This window comes from Zygotorulaspora mrakii, chromosome 1, assembly GCF_013402915.1.
Source record: "Zygotorulaspora mrakii chromosome 1, complete sequence".
Taxonomy (NCBI): Eukaryota; Fungi; Ascomycota; class Saccharomycetes; order Saccharomycetales; family Saccharomycetaceae; genus Zygotorulaspora; species Zygotorulaspora mrakii.
In genome coordinates, this window is record NC_050719.1 from 1,505,227 (window position 1) to 1,524,536 (window position 19,310).

At 40.9% G+C, this 19,310-nt stretch overlaps 7 protein-coding genes and 1 non-coding gene across 8 annotated transcripts; 6 read left to right on the forward strand and 2 right to left on the reverse strand.

Annotated features, from left to right (window-relative positions):
• Nucleotides 1-333: 333 nt before the first annotated feature.
• Nucleotides 334-840, forward strand: HG535_0A07830 (uncharacterized protein; the record flags this gene model as incomplete). The annotated part of the gene is made up of 1 exon (XM_037286673.1): nucleotides 334-840. One exon carries the CDS (start codon nucleotides 334-336, stop codon nucleotides 838-840), a length of 507 nt encoding a protein of 168 aa, XP_037142568.1.
• Nucleotides 841-975: 135 nt separating this feature from the next.
• Nucleotides 976-1,176, forward strand: YSY6 (Ysy6p; the record flags this gene model as incomplete). Its single annotated transcript, XM_037286674.1, has 1 exon — nucleotides 976-1,176. One exon carries the CDS (start codon nucleotides 976-978, stop codon nucleotides 1,174-1,176), a length of 201 nt encoding a protein of 66 aa, XP_037142569.1.
• Nucleotides 1,177-2,637: 1,461 nt separating this feature from the next.
• PDR12 (ATP-binding cassette multidrug transporter PDR12) lies at nucleotides 2,638-7,161 on the forward strand (the record flags this gene model as incomplete). Its single annotated transcript, XM_037286675.1, has 1 exon — nucleotides 2,638-7,161. The coding sequence occupies one exon, from the start codon at nucleotides 2,638-2,640 to the stop codon at nucleotides 7,159-7,161; it is 4,524 nt and encodes a 1,507-aa protein (XP_037142570.1).
• Nucleotides 7,162-7,434: 273 nt separating this feature from the next.
• EXO5 (Exo5p) lies at nucleotides 7,435-9,075 on the forward strand (the record flags this gene model as incomplete). The annotated part of the gene is made up of 1 exon (XM_037286676.1): nucleotides 7,435-9,075. One exon carries the CDS (start codon nucleotides 7,435-7,437, stop codon nucleotides 9,073-9,075), a length of 1,641 nt encoding a protein of 546 aa, XP_037142571.1.
• Nucleotides 9,076-9,519: 444 nt separating this feature from the next.
• On the reverse strand, nucleotides 9,520-10,044 carry GRX5 (monothiol glutaredoxin GRX5; the record flags this gene model as incomplete). The annotated part of the gene is made up of 1 exon (XM_037286677.1): nucleotides 9,520-10,044. The coding sequence occupies one exon, from the start codon at nucleotides 10,042-10,044 to the stop codon at nucleotides 9,520-9,522; it is 525 nt and encodes a 174-aa protein (XP_037142572.1).
• A 1,384-nt stretch (nucleotides 10,045-11,428) lies between these two features.
• Nucleotides 11,429-11,500, forward strand: HG535_0Atrna1C. The gene has a single exon. It is a non-coding gene; the product is annotated as a tRNA-Cys (tRNA).
• Nucleotides 11,501-12,304: 804 nt separating this feature from the next.
• On the forward strand, nucleotides 12,305-17,809 carry DUR12 (bifunctional urea carboxylase/allophanate hydrolase; the record flags this gene model as incomplete). The annotated part of the gene is made up of 1 exon (XM_037286678.1): nucleotides 12,305-17,809. One exon carries the CDS (start codon nucleotides 12,305-12,307, stop codon nucleotides 17,807-17,809), a length of 5,505 nt encoding a protein of 1,834 aa, XP_037142573.1.
• Nucleotides 17,810-17,960: 151 nt separating this feature from the next.
• On the reverse strand, nucleotides 17,961-19,277 carry FTH1 (Fth1p; the record flags this gene model as incomplete). Its single annotated transcript, XM_037286679.1, has 1 exon — nucleotides 17,961-19,277. One exon carries the CDS (start codon nucleotides 19,275-19,277, stop codon nucleotides 17,961-17,963), a length of 1,317 nt encoding a protein of 438 aa, XP_037142574.1.
• Nucleotides 19,278-19,310: the final 33 nt, after the last annotated feature.

The following is a 19,310-nucleotide window of genomic DNA, read 5'->3' on the forward strand; positions in this document are numbered from 1 at the left end:
AGGGCAAGCTACGATCTTCAACGCCAACAGCGCCGTCAGCATCGACGCCAGCACCGACGTCGCCGGAGGCAGAGCCCACGACAGGCGCCAAATCGACGCTGCAGTTATTGAATCCTCCACTGTATCAAGTAAACAGAAGTATCAATCTTGCTGGCTACGTTCCTGTGCAAGAACTGCTGTGGCCAGTGCTCCTGACACTGCAACACCGCTGCGACACCGCTGCAACACTGCTGCTGGTTTTTTAGACTTTACCACTACATGTCGTGTCAACCTCTTAGATTTTCGCGTACAGACTACGAAACATAATCGAAACAAGCAAGTAATAGTCCAAAAATGATAGCATTTCTCGAAATTCTGCGTATCATTCTTGCTTACTTTTTACTTTTTCTTGAGAAGCTCCCGTACAACGTGCAAATCTCTGGAAAAATAAGCTTTTCGTCATTTTGCCTCGCACTTCCAGCCTTTGCGTGGCGTTTTGCTTGTTTACTTCTTCTGGCCAGCGGGGCGAGACCGTTCAGCCACTTTGACGTTTTGGGTTCGTTTTTTTGGTGGTTTCTGACGCGAAGCACGACCGCGACCCAGCGTAAAAGGACAGATTTCTGTTTTTGGGTTGAAACTGCGGGACACTTTCCCAAAACGGAAGGTGTAACAACGGTTAGGACTGTTTTTGTTTTTGTTTTTCATTTTCTGGAAAAAAACCGTGCTGCTTCCGGGATGTATGGGCTATCGCGGTCACGAAATGCAGTCATACAAAAAAGCTGTTTACCCGAACTGAAAGACGGGGCTCGTTACCCGAAGATGGTGTGCCGATCTTTCCATTTCGTTTTGTCTTCCTGGTAAGCGCGGCCGGGTCACTTCGCGCGTTGTGGTTTACGTGTAAGATAAATGAAATTCGAGAGAACCATATAGAGCACTCTGGCATAGCTGCCGATCAGTCCAGATACGTAAGAGTGCGAGGTGACCAGTTGTTGCGAGATGGCTGTTCAGACCCCCAAGCAGAGGATTGCAAATGAAAAGTTCAACAAAAGAGTCGAGAAGCACAGGAAGTATGGTAAAAAGAAGGTGAAAGGTGACGGCTCGAAATTCAACTTCCCAATCTCGAAAACTTGGCTCTTCGTGCTAGCGTTTTTACTCGTGGGCGGAGGCCTGTTGGAGCTGCTAAGTCATTTCCTGTGATAGAGTGATTGGCTGCGGTGTGGGAGAACTGCTGGAGTTCGGTGTTTTGGTTATCCGGCTGTTCCTAAGGACAGCGCTTTCAGCGCTGAGAAGCGGCAAAAGCTGAAGCGGTTGTTCCCCCACACTGCGGTCTGTTATTTGTATAGGTATGTCTGTCTATAGATAGTTAATTACGATTCCTGAAATGTCAGCGGCTAACGTGAAAAACAGGCCGAATACGAGGAAAAAGTCGCCACTTCTCAGAGCAGCATGCTGCTAGCACGCTACAAAAGTTCTGATTAGGTCAAGGGCGGCCAGCTGGTGCTGTTGCACTGCTGCATGGTCGAGTTGTTGTGAAAAAGGTATGATTCGCAGCAGCTAGAGGCGCTGCAACTGCTCTCAAGTCTGCTGTATAATCCCATCCGCTCAACAAAAGTAGAGGGGGCATGCGAAACACCAGAGGGCCCCCAGGTACTGTGTTGTTCTCCGCGGTTTCTGATCGAGCGCTGCTGTAGTGCTAGCGCGCAAGGGAAGATAGCTTCATTGCACTTGCAATTTACCACGGTCGGATTATCAAAGGCCTCAAGAGGGTGCTTCCCCGAAGCTGTTCGCGCTGCTCGAGCATCGTTTATATACAGACGCCCTCATCCAACACCCGTTGTTCGTGAAATTTCTACTTGGCGCTTGATATTTTTATTGGCGCACTCGATAGGATTTACAGCTTCATTTTATCGCGGTTATCTTCCAGGCTCTCTAAAAGGTTCGTGATGGTAACAGCGTGTCACACTTACGTTCCTCACTTGCCTTAATCCCAAGGTTTTTCTGCGATTCCAATTTGGATTTCTATTTTTATCAATTATATCGCTTACACGTTCGAGGTCGATTGTCCATGAGCTGCCTGTTACCATCGACCTGTTTCTTCCTTTTGGCAAAAGTTTCAGAAAACCTCGCTCATCGACCGGACTAGGCATAAATGCGGCTTTTTGTTTCGGAACAAACAAAAAAGAAGGTCGCCTGGTTACTGCATCGGATTGACAAAAGAACGTACCTGCGGTACAAGTCAGGCCAACATCGGCTGTAATCTCGGGAATTCACGATGGTTTATTCTTTATCATTTTACTATGTTCAGTAATACATGTATACCCGCTGCCGAGCTCCGATTTGACTATTTTCCGCCAGTATCGTTAACACAGGTGAGAAGCGGCTATGTGTATATGCCCCATTGGGACAGTTGCGATGGAAGAAACAATAGTAAGCTCGATGATAGCAGTGATAAGTCAAGAAAAACATGTATCAGAAAAATATGATTGATCCATTGCATTATATTGATATATCGCGCAAGTCGGTTATCGACTTGAAGATATAAAAAGTGTGAACCTGATACCGAATTTAAGAATGAATGTCTGATTACTAGCTGGAAGCAATCGATTGGCTCCTTCCAAGCAACTTTGAACACATAATTGACCTAAAAGATTTTCAAAGATGTCTTCGAAGGAGGATCGTGAGAGTAAATCCAATGAGAACAACTCATACGCCGGTTCTCTGCAGAGCTTTGATGCTGACAACCACAGTCAAGATGCAGAACGTCTCGGCACGTCGTCTCAGCTGTCACGTCATTTGACCAATATATTATCCAATGAAGAAGGTGTCGAGAGACTGGCATCGATGGCAAGAGTTTTATCCACCAAAACTAAAAGACAAATGGACAAATTCGAAGTTGATGCCCTGGATTTCGATTTACGTGCCCTTTTGAATTATTTGAGATCACATCAATTGGAACAAGGTATTGAACCTGGTGATTCTGGTGTTGCTTTCAAAGGCTTAACAGCAGTTGGTATTGATGCTTCTGCGGCTTATGGGCCAAGTGTTGAAGAAATGTTAAGAGGTTTGGTGCGTTTACCTTTCCATCTTAAATCTTTATTCAAGAAGTCAACTGATGTTCCATTGAGAAATATTATTCAAAACTGTACAGGTGTCGTTGAATCTGGAGAAATGTTATTCGTCGTTGGTAGACCAGGTGCAGGTTGTTCGACACTTTTAAAGTGTGTATCCGGTGAAACAAGTGAATTGGTTGAAGTTAAGGGCGAATTTTCTTACGACGGTTTAGATCAAGAAGAAATGATGTCTAGATACAAAGGTTACGTTATCTACTGTCCTGAATTGGACTTCCATTTTCCAAAAATTACTGTTAAGGAAACAATTGATTTTGCGTTGAAATGTAAAACCCCTCGTGTTAGAATTGATAACATGACGAGAAAAGAATACGTTGATAACGTCAGAGACATGTGGTGTACAGTCTTCGGTTTGAGACACACCTACGCTACTAAAGTCGGTAACGATTTCGTTAGAGGTGTCTCTGGTGGTGAAAGAAAGCGTGTTTCCTTGGTTGAAGCTCAAGCAATGAGTGCATCAATATATTCTTGGGATAATGCGACAAGAGGTTTAGATGCATCGACAGCTTTAGAATTCGCACAAGCTATTAGAACAGCTACCAATATGATGAATAATTCTGCTATTGTTGCTATTTATCAGGCTGGTGAGAATATTTATGAATTGTTCGATAAAGCTACTGTTCTGTACAACGGTAGACAAATTTATTTTGGTCCTGCTGATAAAGCTGTTGGTTACTTTGAAAATATGGGATGGATTAAGCCAAACAGAATGACATCAGCAGAATTCTTGACCTCTGTTACTGTTGATTATGAAAATAGAACATTGGATATTGCACCAGGTTACGAGGATAAAATACCCAAATCCGGTGGAGAATTCGAGGAGTATTGGCTAAATTCTAACGATTACCAAGAGCTTTTAAAATCTTATGATGATTATCAGGCAAGACATCAAGCGGAAGAAACAAGAGATAGGTTGGAAGTGGCCAAAAAACAGAGATTACAGGTTGGACAACGTGAAAAATCACAGTTTGTGGTTAACTATTGGACACAGGTTTGGTACTGTATGATGCGTGGCTTTCAGAGAGTCAAAGGTGATCAAACTTATACCAAAGTCTATTTATCTTCCTTCCTAATTAAAGGTTTAGTTGTCGGATCCATGTTTCATAGAATAGATCCCAAAAGTTATTCCACTACTGAGGGTGCATACTCTCGTGGTGGTCTTCTATTTTATGTTTTACTTTTTGCTGCTGTTACATCTCTAGCTGAAATTGCTAATTCGTTCGCTAATAGGCCGATTGTTGTCAAACAAAAGTCTTATTCGATGTATCACATTTCTGCAGAATCTCTTCAAGAAATTTTTACTGAGATGCCAACTAAGTTGATTGCCATTATTGTTTTATCTTTGGTCTCGTACTGGATTCCCTTTTTGAAGTTCACTGCTGGTGCATTCTTTCAGTATATGCTTTATCTGTTTACAGTTCAACAATGTACTTCTTTTATCTTCAAATTCGTTGCGACATTAACTAAAGATGGTGAAACTGCGCATGCCGTAGGTGGTTTGTACGTGCTAATGCTTTGTACCTTTGCTGGTTTTGTTTTACCTATTCCAGAAATGCATCATTGGATCAGATGGTTTCATTATCTCAATCCGCTTACTTATGGGTTTGAAAGTTTAATGTCAACAGAATTCCACGGAAGACAAATGAGATGCAGTGAGCTGGTCCCAAGTGGATCAGGTTACGAGAACGTATCAATTGCAAACCAAGTCTGTAATGCAGCTGGTGCCGTCAAAGGTCAATTTTACGTGAGCGGTGATGCATATATTAAACAGCATTATCATTTCAGTTATAATCACGCTTGGAGGGATTGGGGTATCAACGTTGTTTGGACGTTTGGCTACATTGTGCTTAATGTTATCCTTTCAGAATTTTTGAAACCATTAGAGGGTGGTGGTGATTTGCTGTTGTATAAAAGAGGACACATGCCGGAATTTGGAACTGAATCAGCTGAAGCTAAAACGGCAAGTAGAGAAGAAATGATGGAGGCGCTTAATGGTCCTGGTGTCGATCTAAATAAGGTTATTGCCGAAAAAGATGTGTTCACTTGGAATCATTTGGATTATACTATTCCATACGACGGTGCAACGAGACAATTGCTAAGTGATGTTTTCGGGTACGTGAAACCTGGTAAGATGACGGCACTTATGGGTGAATCCGGTGCTGGTAAAACTACTTTATTGAATGTGCTCGCTCAAAGAATAAATATGGGTGTTATTACTGGTGATATGCTGGTCAACGCGCAATCACTACCTGCATCTTTCAACAGATCATGTGGTTATGTTGCTCAAGCAGATAACCATATGGCTGAGTTATCTGTGAGGGAATCTCTAAGATTTGCTGCTGAACTGAGACAACCGGCTTCAACCCCATTAGAGGAGAAATATGAATATGTTGAGAAAATTCTTACTTTACTGGGTATGCAAAATTATGCCGAAGCATTAGTTGGTAAAACAGGAAGAGGTCTGAATGTTGAACAGAGAAAAAAATTGTCTATTGGTGTCGAACTGGTTGCAAAACCCTCTTTATTATTATTTTTAGATGAGCCAACTTCAGGTTTGGATTCACAATCTGCTTGGTCTATTGTCCAGTTCATGAGAGCGTTGGCAGATTCGGGACAGTCTATTCTATGTACTATTCACCAACCTTCAGCTACTTTATTTGAACAATTCGATAGATTACTGCTTTTGAAAAAGGGTGGTAAAATGGTGTACTTTGGTGATATTGGTACCAACTCTAGTTCCTTGTTAAGTTATTTTGAACGTGAATCAGGTGTTAAATGTGGTAAATCTGAGAATCCTGCCGAATATATGTTGAACTGTATTGGTGCTGGTGCTACTGCAAGTGCTGACGCTGACTGGCACGAACTGTGGTTGAAGTCTCCTGAATGTGCAGCAGCAAGAGAAGAAGTTGAGGAGCTTCACCGTATACTTCCAAGCAGACCGATCACTGACGACCCGGAGATGGCAACCAAATTCGCAGCTTCTTACACAACCCAAATGAAGGTTCTGTTAAGGAGAACAGCCTTGCAATTCTGGAGATCACCTATCTACATCAGAGGTAAATTTTTGGAATGTGTTTCTTGTGCTTTATTTGTTGGTCTATCATATGTTGGTGTCAATCATTCCATTGGTGGTGCTCAGGAAGCCTTTTCCTCTGTTTTCATGTTATTGTTGATTTCTTTGGCTATGATCAATCAACTCCACGTTTTCGCTTATGCTAGTAGAGAATTGTACGAGGTTAGAGAGGCTGCGTCGAATACTTTCCATTGGAGCGCTTTGCTTTTAAGTCATTATACTGTTGAGACAATGTGGTCAACTGCTTGTCAGTTCATGTGTTACATTTGTTACTACTGGCCTGCGCAATATAGTGGAAGAGCATCTCATGCAGGTTTCTTCTTCTTCTTTTACGTTTTGATTTTCCCTGCATACTTCTGTTCTTATGGTTTATGGATTTTGTACATGGCACCTGATGTCCCATCAGCTTCCATGATCAATTCAAACGTCTTCGCTGCTATGTTACTGTTCTGTGGTATTCTGCAGCCAAGGCAAAAAATGCCAGGGTTCTGGAGAAGGTTTATGTATAATGTTTCACCATTCACTTATGTCGTCCAAGCTCTAGTTGGTCCATTGGTACATAACAAACCAGTGATTTGTGCGCCGGATGAATTCAACATTTTAGATCCACCTGAAGGACAAACTTGTGGCGAATTTTTGGGAACCTATCTGGAAAACAACCCAGGATATCTGGTTAATCATGATGCTACGGAAAACTGCCAATATTGTCCATTTTCTGTTCAGGATCAGGTGGTCGAACAGTTCAATGTTCGTTGGGCCCAAAGATGGAGAAATTTCGGTTTTATGTGGGCTTACATCATATTTAACCTTGTAGCTATGTGTGTTTGCTACTACGTCGCGAGAGTTAAAGTGTGGTCGCTGAAATCAGTCTTAAACGTAAAGAGCTGGTTTAGCAAACCAAGAAAGGAAAGACACGAAAAGGACACTACTATCTTTCAACAAAAGCCAGGTGACAAGGAAAAGGTCCAAAAAACCACTTAAATTCAAGTTGTTTAAGTGATTTCAAAAAAAATTTATAGATATACCATTTTTTTTATCAAATTCTTTTTATAGTCGGAACTAATCTTTAATTATTCTTTTTAACAAACTGCTGACCGAAGCTGCCTCAAGATACAAAAAGGCTATATTCAATACCGCAATATTTTGAGAGATAAGACTCAGTTTGCAGTGTTGTACGTGCACACCATGCTTGATATTTCATAAGATAGCGATCTTATATCAGGTAAGTAAAAAAGGGCAGAAAAACCAGCTGCGATGTTTCGAATTATTTTCGCTAAAGAATCTATACTTCGAAAAGTGAGAAGATTTTCCAACAACTGTACTTTCACTCATAATTATAGCGTCTTGACAGCAGAAGAACGTGAAGAAGTGAATAGACTTCCATTCTTTTCGAGGAGTTTCGAAGAGCAGCCCAAAAAACAACCGAACAAGACTAGGCAGAAATATACAGAACGGAAGATCTCTTTGACAAAGGCCATTTTCGGAGAGGATCAAGAAAATGCCGGATATTTGAGCTACCACCTACCAAGGAGCATGCCTAGCCCGTACTACGATGTATACTGTAAGAGGGAACAAAATGGGTCCAAAAATGATCAAGAGAGGGAAATAATGCAAAGATTATCTGTGACCAAGCTGTTGACGAAACGTTGGTGCGAGTTGAGAGAAGCTTACGATATTTACTCTAATGTGGATATATTTGCACATCCGCAATTGCTACAGGGTATTGCATCACATCGGAAACTTGAATACGAAACTCATCCAGTATCAGAAGAAACTCAAGCGTTCAAGGATACCTTTGAGCTTCAGGTTCCTGATGACAAATTTCACAAGCTTGCGGGTTCCTGGTCTGAAACTGTGTCGAAAATGCTGAATATTTTTGTTGACGGTGAAGCAAGGGAAGTACTTTGCCATGGTTATCTAGATGCAAATTCGGGACATTTGAAAAGTGGTAGTAGCATAAATGAATGTGATATACTAATTAGTGCGGTTGTTGATCATCTAGTTCTAAGAAAAAAAGGTACTGCTGGTACTCTTTTCCCATTCAAACTCTCTAATTCAGTAATAACAAGAGATGGGCAAGATATTGCAGAAAGTTTGAAACAACTACGAAAAAACGAGTCATTTTTGAAGGAAAACTTCGAGATTATTGTTGGTGACGTTAAGACAAGATCGTTTCGAAGAGTACCGTCGCATGAAAATGTCATAAAAGCGACGAAGTTACAAGTTATGTATTATCGCCACTTTCTAGAAGAACTTTCTATTGACACAACTTCCACTTATTTCAAACTGTTAGCCAACGCAGAAAGACGTGGCTTTGATGTTGATCAACCTGTAGATCCTGCCAAAGTAATTAGTATGATGGCTCAGAACGAGTACATGGTTTTGGATATGAAAAGGTTGAGAGACGGTGAACCAATCGGTTTCAACCCATTTGATAGTAAGAACGTGGAAAACAAAAAGTATAATTTAACTCATTATTCTGCTCTATTGAATGATGCTAACACAATAGAAAGATATGGGGACTTCTTTACAGAGTGGAGGAAGCCGGTTACGCTACGGTATCTCGCCTCGAGATTAGCGCAAGTTTACCGTGAGGTTGGGCGTCTTCTATGCAGTGCTTTAATGGTGGAATATTATGTAAGAAACGAGAATTTTCATAATACACTCTTTGACTATGATGTCGATTACTTGATGGAGAATTCGCACGATAGCGCATTGTTCTGGTTGGGAAAACGAGATATTGAGCCCATTGGTGCAAATATCAAGAATTTCACGTCGTATTGCAAACATTGTGATTACGAGACTGTGTGCTCCTGGAGGAAGAAAGGTGTCACGAAATGCCTAGATCTAGGGGACGATTTAGTGAGAATAGCTCAGAATGATCCACAATCTTAAATTTTATCACAATCAGTAAATATTTTTACGTAAGTTTTAATGTTAAAGACGCGTGACATCTCTCTTTTTAAAATCAGTAAAGTTGTCTGAGGAGAACAAAATATAAATAAAACAAAGCTCCAAGGAAAACATATTCAACACCAAAAAAACATAAAAACTAACTATACACTAGTATGAAGCTATAAGCTTCGAAACCCCTTGGTCTAATGTTACTATGCATCTTTAGACCTGATTCAGTCGATACTCTTCATGTTAATATAGCATTTTACTGATTCGTAATTCATGGGGGAACATCGATGTCATTCTTATATCTTCAGTGTAAAAACAATTGCACAAAGAAGAGTGGAGTTTGTAAATAGAGAATTCGTTATTTACACGTCTAAAGGCATGAGAATACAATCAAACCAGATAAATAATATGTAAAATGTTTTTTGATTCAGAAGCTCACTCGTCTTCAGGTACCAAAGCATCTGCTTTCTCTAAAACATCAGTAAGTTCCCCAGTTTGGGCCATGCTTGTCACTATATCACAGCCACCAATAAATTCCTTATTCAAATATAGTTGGGGTATGGTTGGCCACTCGCTGAACTCCTTGATACCATCGCGCAGTTCAGGGTCTTCTAAGACGTTGTAGGCAGCAAATTTAGCGGGATCAACACCTTGCTGCCCTAATAAGCTGATACAAGCTCTGGAAAATCCACATTGCGGAAACTCAGGTGTGCCCTTCATGAAAAGTACTACAGGCGCAGAAGAAATCGCATCCTCAATAGCTTTCCTAGTCTCTGTGCTTAGAAATAATCTCGTTTGCTGACTAAATAGTATTTTTGGTTGTGCCAGAGACAAAGCTGACGTTAGAGTTGGTATTCTTTTGAACAACATCATGATCTCTGTGCTGCCTTGAAGGAGAATAGTAGAATAAACGGACTCGGCTACTGGGTAGTAATTATTTGGTAATTTTATATAGAACATTATTATGTTTCCTTATGATTGGATCATTATCGATGTGATGTAATTATGAACGAGGCATGATATTACGTAGCTATAGTTGAGTACACTTGACCAAATAGCTTCAGACTGTTAAAAGAGATGGAATTCACCGGATCCTTAAGGGCAGTAACTCAAGCATTGGGAATTATAACATGGTGTTGAATTTTCCGAAATGTACGTGTCCTTCCTGAAGTATAAAATGAAATAAAAACTGCATTGAATGAGATTGAAAATTGGCAAAAATGTGGGTATTCTTACCTTGACAATGACTTCGCTTGAGTGTTAAACCCGGACGCTGCCTGTACAGTTTTCGCTCTCATCAGCTCACAATTAGTGCTACAAACAACATATTTTTTCCAGTCCAATAGAGTCTCCAGTACAGCTGTTCTTGCACCGTTGTTAGATTCCTCAATTGTACACGTCTCGCGAGGCGTTTGCAGTCGATAACTCTGCTGAGTCTATGGACGTCCTATTAAGATTTCATCTGACGCAACTCTCGCGTCACGGAAGATGCCATATCAGTGCATCAGTTGCACTTACTTCGATATCAATATCCCATTCAACACTCCAACAGATCCCACCATCTAGTGCTCTCAAATGTTCTGACTCAAGAATTCCCCACAAAAGCTGTAGAAGCGTGCCCTGTAGATAAAATCCAAATATTTCTAGGCTCTTATGACGCTTCTGGCACACGATTGTCCTCCACGCACACCTATCCTAGCGATGAATGTGCATTGCAGTTGGAATATAGATTGGCATCATGATACAAAAGAAGACATATCAAATAGACCACCTGGAAGACTATGAGATAGAACTCTTGAAATGACACAGCAGAAAAAATGGTTTCGGTTGAAACGCTAACCGAATATCAACAGAGTCTAGAAAGTCGTCGGCTGATAGTCTATCGTGAGATGCTTGCTGTAGAGGACTACGGAGGAGTCTGTGGCATGGAATAGGAAATAACAGTTATGATATATCCTGCCGCTTGGCAAATGGTGTGGTGACGATGAAAATTCTTCACTCGTCGTCCTCTCTTATGGTTCAATAGGTGCATAATGTTGGGTATATATACTGACATATGTCCCAGATGTTAATCCAAGTTCAGTTAGCTTTATCTCAATTCATGATATAGAAAACCAAGGACTTATATATCTCCATAATTGAATATCATAATATCACCATCAATGTCTAACCAAGTTACTATCGACAACGCCGAAGAAAACATTCTTTCTAAATACAAATAGAAACCCTTCTTTCCAAATAATAGGACTGCTGCTTTGTGTTCACACGCTTACGTGCTCTAATATCGCCAGAGTATAGCCCTACATAGCCAATGCTACCACCTCTCTGGCACAACAATTGAAGAGCTCGTATGGCGCAGTGGTAGCGCAGCAGATTGCAAATCTGTTGGTCCTTAGTTCGATCCTGAGTGCGAGCTTCTTTTTAATTTTTTCACTCCCTTCTCTTATACGAGGAAGAGCCCTGGACCCTCCATCCATCGCAGACCTACACAACTCTACTAATACACGATACTACCATGACACTACCATGACACTACCATGACCCTACCATGACATAACTACTCCATGGTTGTCCATCACTACCAATCGACTAATCGCTGATTCTTTTACGCAGGATATCAGTTTTCTTGTGGCTCTTTCTTAGGTTCTGATTAAAGAGCGCAAATGTGTGCGCAAATTTGCGCACAAAGTGTTCGGCATTTCGTGAAAAAAAAAAAATGTGGACAATGTTAAAAATCACATCAATCCTGTTATCGAAAGGACCACACTTTCCAGGTACGTAGAATCTGTCAAAATAGGGCCGCTGGAGTTTTCCATGGATCGCCGGTCTTTTGCGTGTATGGAAATCTGCATGTATGTAGCATGTATGTAGCATTCAGTTTGCAATTGAGACTTTGTAGCGCGTTCTCTCTTGCCTTTCCTGAACTTAGAACGCAAGTTGTGCTCTGTTAATTTCCTTTGGGGAAATATACGTTTGATCGGATCGAATGATAACAGTTCGGATTGAAAAATTAAAGGACAAGATAAAGATGACTTGACAGGAAAAATATAAAAGGACTGTAGAGAAAACGGTGAAGTTCCAATCAGCTAGGCCTGGTTGTTGTTTTTGACCTCTTTCCAGACAGTACGTAGAGTAGTGGTAATAAGTATATAAAGCTTTCATTGAAGCATTTATACACTCTCAGTTATCTTGATACAAGATAGTAAAGATTTCCAGTGCGATGGAGTCTACAAAACGCAATTTGTCAGAGCTTTCGAGAGGCTGGTCTGTGGAGGACTGGGTCAAATTCCACGCGCAATCGACGCCGCAAGCATCGTTTGAGCTCCTGCAGTCTCTGTTGCAATCTCAAAAGACAGCACCAGAGGATCCGGCATGGATCTCTGTAGTTACAGAGTCCAATTTGAGACAGCAGTGGCAAATTCTACAGAGCAAAACCCATAAGGAAACCTTACCGCTGTACGGTGTTCCAGTTGCCGTGAAGGACAACATTGATGCACATGGTGCACCAACTACGGGTGCCTGCCCCTCATTTAAATACGATCCTAAATGTGATTCTACAGTAGTCAGTCTTCTGAGAGAGGCCGGTGCTATTGTCATTGGTAAGACCAATTTAGATCAATTTGCTACCGGTCTTGTGGGCACAAGATCTCCATACGGTAAGACACCATGTGTATTCAGCTCCAAACATGTCTCCGGTGGCTCCTCGGCAGGTTCTGCCTCTGTGGTTGGGAGAGGAATAGTACCAATCGCATTGGGTACAGATACTGCAGGCTCAGGAAGAGTACCAGCGGCTTTGAACAATTTAATAGGGTTGAAACCAACAAAGGGTGTATTCTCGTGTTCTGGTGTCATTCCAGCATGTAAATCTCTGGATTGTGTATCCATTTTTGCGTTAAACTTATCAGATGCCGAGCGTTGTTTCAAGGTCATGTGTAAAGAAGATTCAGAAAACGATGAGTACTCAAGGGCGTACCCTTCTAATCCACTACAAAGCTATCCAGAAAACGTCACAATTGCTGTGCCAAAGGTTCTACCTTGGTATGGTGAACTAGAAAATTCCAAATTATATGACCATGCCGTCAACCAATTGAAAAATATGGGCGCAAACATCGTAACAGTAGACTTTGAACCACTGCTAGATTTAGCAAAGTGCCTTTACGAAGGTGCTTGGGTCGCTGAAAGATATGAAGCTGTGAAGGATTTCCTAAATACGAATCCTCCAAAAGAATCTCTAGATCCAACGGTTATTTCTATAATTAATACTGCAAAAAATTATGATGCTGCTGATGCTTTCAAATATGAATATAAAAGACAGGGTATACTTCAAAAGGTCAAGAAAGTTCTGAAGGATATTGATGTTCTGTGTGTTCCAACGTGTCCATTAAATCCAACTTTTGATGAAGTTGCTAAAGAGCCTGTATTGGTAAATTCAAGGCAGGGAACGTGGACAAATTTTGTTAATTTGGCTGATATGGCTGCTTTAGCTATACCAGTTGGTTTCAGAGCGGATGGTTTACCAAATGGTATTACCTTAATTGGTAAGAAGTTCACCGATTTTGCACTACTTGATCTAGCAAAGAGATTCTTCAAAGTAAACTTCCCAAATGGATCAAGAAATTTTGGTCTCTTTCTTGAAGAACAGGTAGGCACTAAAGATGACAACTTACAAGGTCCAAACATTGACCCCAAGAAATCAGTAAAATTAGCTGTTGTGGGCGCCCATTTGAAAGGCTTGCCTCTACACTGGCAATTGGAAAAAGTCAATGCCACTTACATATCGTCACCAAAATCATCGAAAAACTATAAATTATATGCTTTGCCAAGGGTTGGACCAATTCTCAAACCAGGCTTGAGAAGAGTGACTTCAGATGAAGGTTCTCAAATTCAACTAGAAGTCTACAGCGTCCCAACTGAAAGGTTTGGTGATTTCATTTCCATGGTACCTGAGCCATTAGGCATTGGTTCTGTGGAACTAGAATCTGGCGAGTGGGTAAAATCGTTCATATGTGAGGAGTGCGGTTATAATGCTAAAGGATCGGTTGACATTACCTCATATGGTGGGTTCAAACCTTATATTGATTTTCTGAAAGAGAAGGAAGCCAAATTCAAAAAACCATTCAAAAGTGTACTGGTTGCTAACAGAGGTGAAATCGCAGTTAGAATAATCAAAACTTTGAAAAAATTAAACATTACTGCCATTTCTGTTTATTCGGATCCTGATAAATATGCTCAACATGTTATTGATTCGGATATTTCTGTACCTCTACATGGTATAACGGCTGCTCAAACTTATCTCGATATCGATAAAATTGTTAAAGCAGCAAAGGATACAGGTGCTGAAGCAATTATTCCAGGTTATGGTTTTCTTTCTGAAAATGCTGATTTTTCCGACAGATTGCAAGCAGAGGGAATCGTTTTCGTAGGTCCTTCGGGGGATGCCATTAGAAAACTTGGTTTGAAGCATTCCGCAAGAGAAATTGCTGAAAAAGCTGGGGTTCCACTAGTACCAGGATCTCCTTTAGTTCACTCTGCGGCAGAGGCAAAAAAGATTGCTGCTCAATTGGAATATCCTGTCATGGTAAAGTCTACCGCAGGTGGTGGTGGTATTGGTTTACAAAAAGTTGACTCTGAAGCTGATATAGAAAGAGTTTTTGAAACCGTTCAACACCAAGGAAAGGCATATTTCGGTGATTCTGGTGTTTTCTTAGAAAGATTTGTCGAAAACGCCAGACACGTCGAAATTCAAATGATGGGTGACGGTTACGGTAAAGCAATTGCAATTGGTGAGCGTGACTGTTCTTTACAGCGTCGTAACCAGAAAGTTATTGAAGAAACACCAGCTCCTAATCTACCTGATGCCACAAGAGCAAGAATGAGAGAGGCATCAGAAAATCTAGGTTCATTACTGAAGTATAAATGTGCTGGTACAGTTGAATTCATTTATGATGAAAGAAGAGATGAGTTCTATTTCTTGGAGGTTAATGCAAGATTACAAGTTGAGCACCCAATCACTGAAATGGTGACTGGCCTAGACCTCGTTGAATGGATGTTAAGAATCGCAGCCGACGATCCTCCAGATTTTGATTCAGCCAATATTAAGGTCGTTGGTGCTTCTATCGAAGCTCGTTTATACGCAGAGAATCCAGTAAAGGATTTCAGACCATCTCCAGGTCAGTTGAATACTGTTAAGTTTCCAGAATGGGCTAGAGTTGATACTTGGGTAACTAAAGGTACCACTGTTAGCGCTGAATACGATCCTACCTTGGCTAAAATAATTGTGCACGGGAAGGACCGTAACGAGGCGATCATAAAACTGAATAAGGCCTTAAATGAGACAGCTATTTATGGTTGTACTACCAATTTGGATTATTTGAGATCAATCGCTTCCTCTCAAATGTTTCAAGAGGCAAAGGTTGCTACTAAAGTACTAGACTCTTATGACTATAAACCGTGTGCCTTTGAGGTCACTTTCCCAGGTGCTCATACTAGCGTTCAAGACTATCCTGGTAGAACTGGATATTGGCGTATTGGTGTCCCTCCTTCCGGTCCTATGGATGCTTATTCTTTCAGGTTAGCTAACAGAATTGTAGGCAACAACTACAAGGCCCCAGCCCTTGAAATTACTTTAACCGGTCCAAAGATTAAATTTCATACTGAAACGGTTATTGCCATTACTGGAGGTGATGCACCTTGTAGCGTAAACGGCTCACCAATTGAACAATTCAAGCCCGTTTCGATCACGAGAGGTGATGAACTGGTTATAGGAAAATTGAGCAAGGGTTGTAGAGCTTATTTGGCCATCAGGAATGGTATCGATGTTCCTGAATACCTGGGTTCCAGATCTACTTTCAGTCTGGGAGAACTAGGTGGTTATAACGGCAGGGTCTTGAAGTTAGGAGATGTGTTATTCTTGAACCAGCCATCTCTCGCTGCATCTTCTTTACCCGCTCCGGAATTCACTCCACAAGCTGCATCAAAGGATGTAATACCTGTTATTTCTACTAAAGAATGGACTATCGGTGTCACTTGTGGTCCTCACGGTTCTCCGGACTTCTTCAAGCCCGAATCAGTCGAAAAATTCTTCTCTGAAAGCTGGAAAGTTCATTACAATTCCAATAGATTCGGGGTCAGATTAATTGGCCCAAAACCAGAATGGGCCAGAGTTGATGGTGGAGAAGGTGGCTTGCACCCGTCTAACGCTCACGATTATGTGTATTCACTAGGTGCAATTAACTTCACTGGTGATGAGCCTGTTATTGTCACTTGCGATGGTCCATCTTTGGGTGGTTTTGTCTGTCAAGCCGTTGTGCCTGAGGGAGAACTATGGAAGGTTGGTCAAGTTAAACCTGGTGATCAAATTAAATTTGTGCCAATCTCGTATGAAACTGCCAGAGAAATCAAGGAATCTCAAGATAACGCTGTAAACACTTTAAGCTCCTCTAAAGAATTTTTGGGTTCTCCTAAGGAATTGGCAACATTTGAGAACCCTGTTTTAGCACAGCTTCCACAAAAATCCGACTTGTCACCAAAAGTGACCTACAGACAAGCTGGTGATCGTTACATTTTGGTCGAATATGGTGAAAATGTAATGGATTTCAATATCTCTTACAGAATTAACTGCTTGATTAATCTTGTTAAAAAGCATGAAACGATCGGTATTGTGGAAATGTCTCAAGGTGTTAGATCTGTATTGATTGAGTTTGATGGCTACAAAGTCTCACAAAAGGATCTCTTGGATACATTGATCGCCTATGAGAACGAAATTAAGTTTGACAAAAATTGGTCTATTAAATCTAAAATTATTAAACTGCCAATGGCATTCGAGGACTCTAAAACCCTTGCCTGCGCTACACGTTACCAAGAAACCATTCGCTCCAATGCTCCATGGTTACCAAATAATGTTGATTTCATCGCTGACGTCAATGGAATTACTCGTGAGGATGTCAGAGATATGATGTACTCCGCAAAGTTCATGGTTCTCGGTTTAGGTGATGTTTTCTTGGGCTCTCCTTGTGCAGTTCCATTAGACCCCCGTCAAAGATTTTTGGGTACTAAGTACAATCCATCAAGAACTTACACTGAAAGAGGTGTGGTCGGACTTGGAGGAATGTACATGTGTATCTATGCTGCCTCTAGTCCAGGTGGCTACCAATTAGTTGGTAGGACAATTCCTATCTGGGATAAACTTACTTTAGCAGCGTCTTCCGAACATCCTTGGTTATTAACTCCATTTGACCAGGTTGAGTTCTATCCTGTGTCTGAAGAAGAACTTGAAAAATTCACCGAGGATTGCGAAAATGGTAAATTCGAAGTTCAAACCGAGGATAGCATTTTTGATCACAGAGAATATTTATTATGGATCCAAGAAAATATCGATTCGATCGAAAAGTTTCAAAGGAATCAAGTTGGTGAAAAATCCGCTGAATTTGCTAAATTAATTCAAGTTGCTAATTCAGAGTTGGAAACTTCTCAAACTATCAAGCCTGATTTGGAAGAAACTTATCCAGAAGGTTGCGAGCTGGTTTATTCGGAGCATTCCGGTCGTTTCTGGAAGCCTGCAGTAGAAGTTGGCGATCAAGTGAAAACAGGCCAAAGCTTGATCGTTGTTGAAGCAATGAAAACTGAAATGACAGTAGCAGCTCCTCGTGGTGGTAAAGTTCTGAAAATAATCCATAAGAATGGTGATATAGTTGATGCAGGCGACCTCGTTGTAGTTCTGCAATAAATGAGATCTTTAAATGTATAATATAAGCTTAGCAACGTAGCTATTTAAACTAATGACTGACATCAAAAAACGTAATAAATTTGTTTTGCAATTTAAGAAGGAACTCGTTGTACTAGAACGTGGCAATTTAATATGTGCAATTTAATATGTATTATGCAGAAGCAAGCGCGTAACTAGGTTCTATTTGACCGTTGACTAACGGTGTGGAACTATCCTCAGAATTTCTGGGCGCTGAGAGAGGAGAAGAAATATGCTTTGCCGAAGATGATTTCAACTCCAAGGAGGCTTTTGCGATATTAAGTCTTTTTAACAAACGCCTCTTTTGCATGAATAGAGGTAGATGTGATATGTAACCGTGCTCCTCAGTTTTCAAAACCCTAATGACAATGATTATCGCTAGCCAATATAAATTGTAGCTGATCACAGATCCATAAGTTGCACTGTTGGTCCATCCGAAAATTGCTGTCAAGATCATCCAAAGTCCATCTCTTTCCCCATTGCAACAATTGACATGCCATACAGATCTTGAAATATCATAGGAACCTGGTCCGTTTCCAACTTCAGCCATATCTTGCCCATTACACTTGTTGACATAATCTTGAACCTCAAGCTGCCAAACACCTTTTGAAAATAACCCAGCCGCGATTAAATACAAAAAGCAGGTTGCAACAACCAAACATATCTTCAATGAAAGAGACCCCGAATATCTGAAAAAAAAGTATCCAAAAAATCCGCTAATAATGGCAGCAGATGCCATTGATAAAGGAATTGACGATAGTGGTTGATCAAGACCAACTCCACCAATAAACACAACTGCCTCCAAACCTTCTCTGAGTGCCGTGATGAAAGGAAGAATGAAAAATGCATATCTCTCACTGAACTTAGCAGCTTTGCTACCATTTACATTTTTCAACATATTCTTATCCGAATAGATGATGGAAGCAAGTTTAATTCTGAATTTTTCTCTTAGCTTACCCATCCTTAAAAAGAACAAACCCATAACTGAGATGATTACCGAGGCTATTAAACTCAGTGCACCCTCATAATAATGCTCACTGGCAGACCACAGGTCAGTACCGATATGATAAAAAACTACGATAAAGGCGCCACCGATAACTAAGCATATCAGCAACCCAAGAGCACCGCCTGAGATAATTTGAACTTTAAGCTTAGAGTAAAGTTTTGAATTTTCAACGGCATTAGTATGAGTTTGAGTTTGGTCCTGATTCTGTTGTCGCAACTGCTCAGAAAACTCATATACTTCTTCTTCTTCCTCTAATGTAAGCGGCATGCTCTGCGCAGCTGATCCGGGGCCGCTGCTGCTCGTCAAACTGTCGTCTTCATCGTCACTGATAGATAGCGCTTGCCTCACAATGGTTAACAGGATGGAGATGATCACAACAATCTCCAACGATTCCCTGAGAAATATAAAGAAAATCTGAAAAGAGAAATAGTTTTCAAACCCCATTCTTCAATATGCTTTGACAAATCACAATCTTGC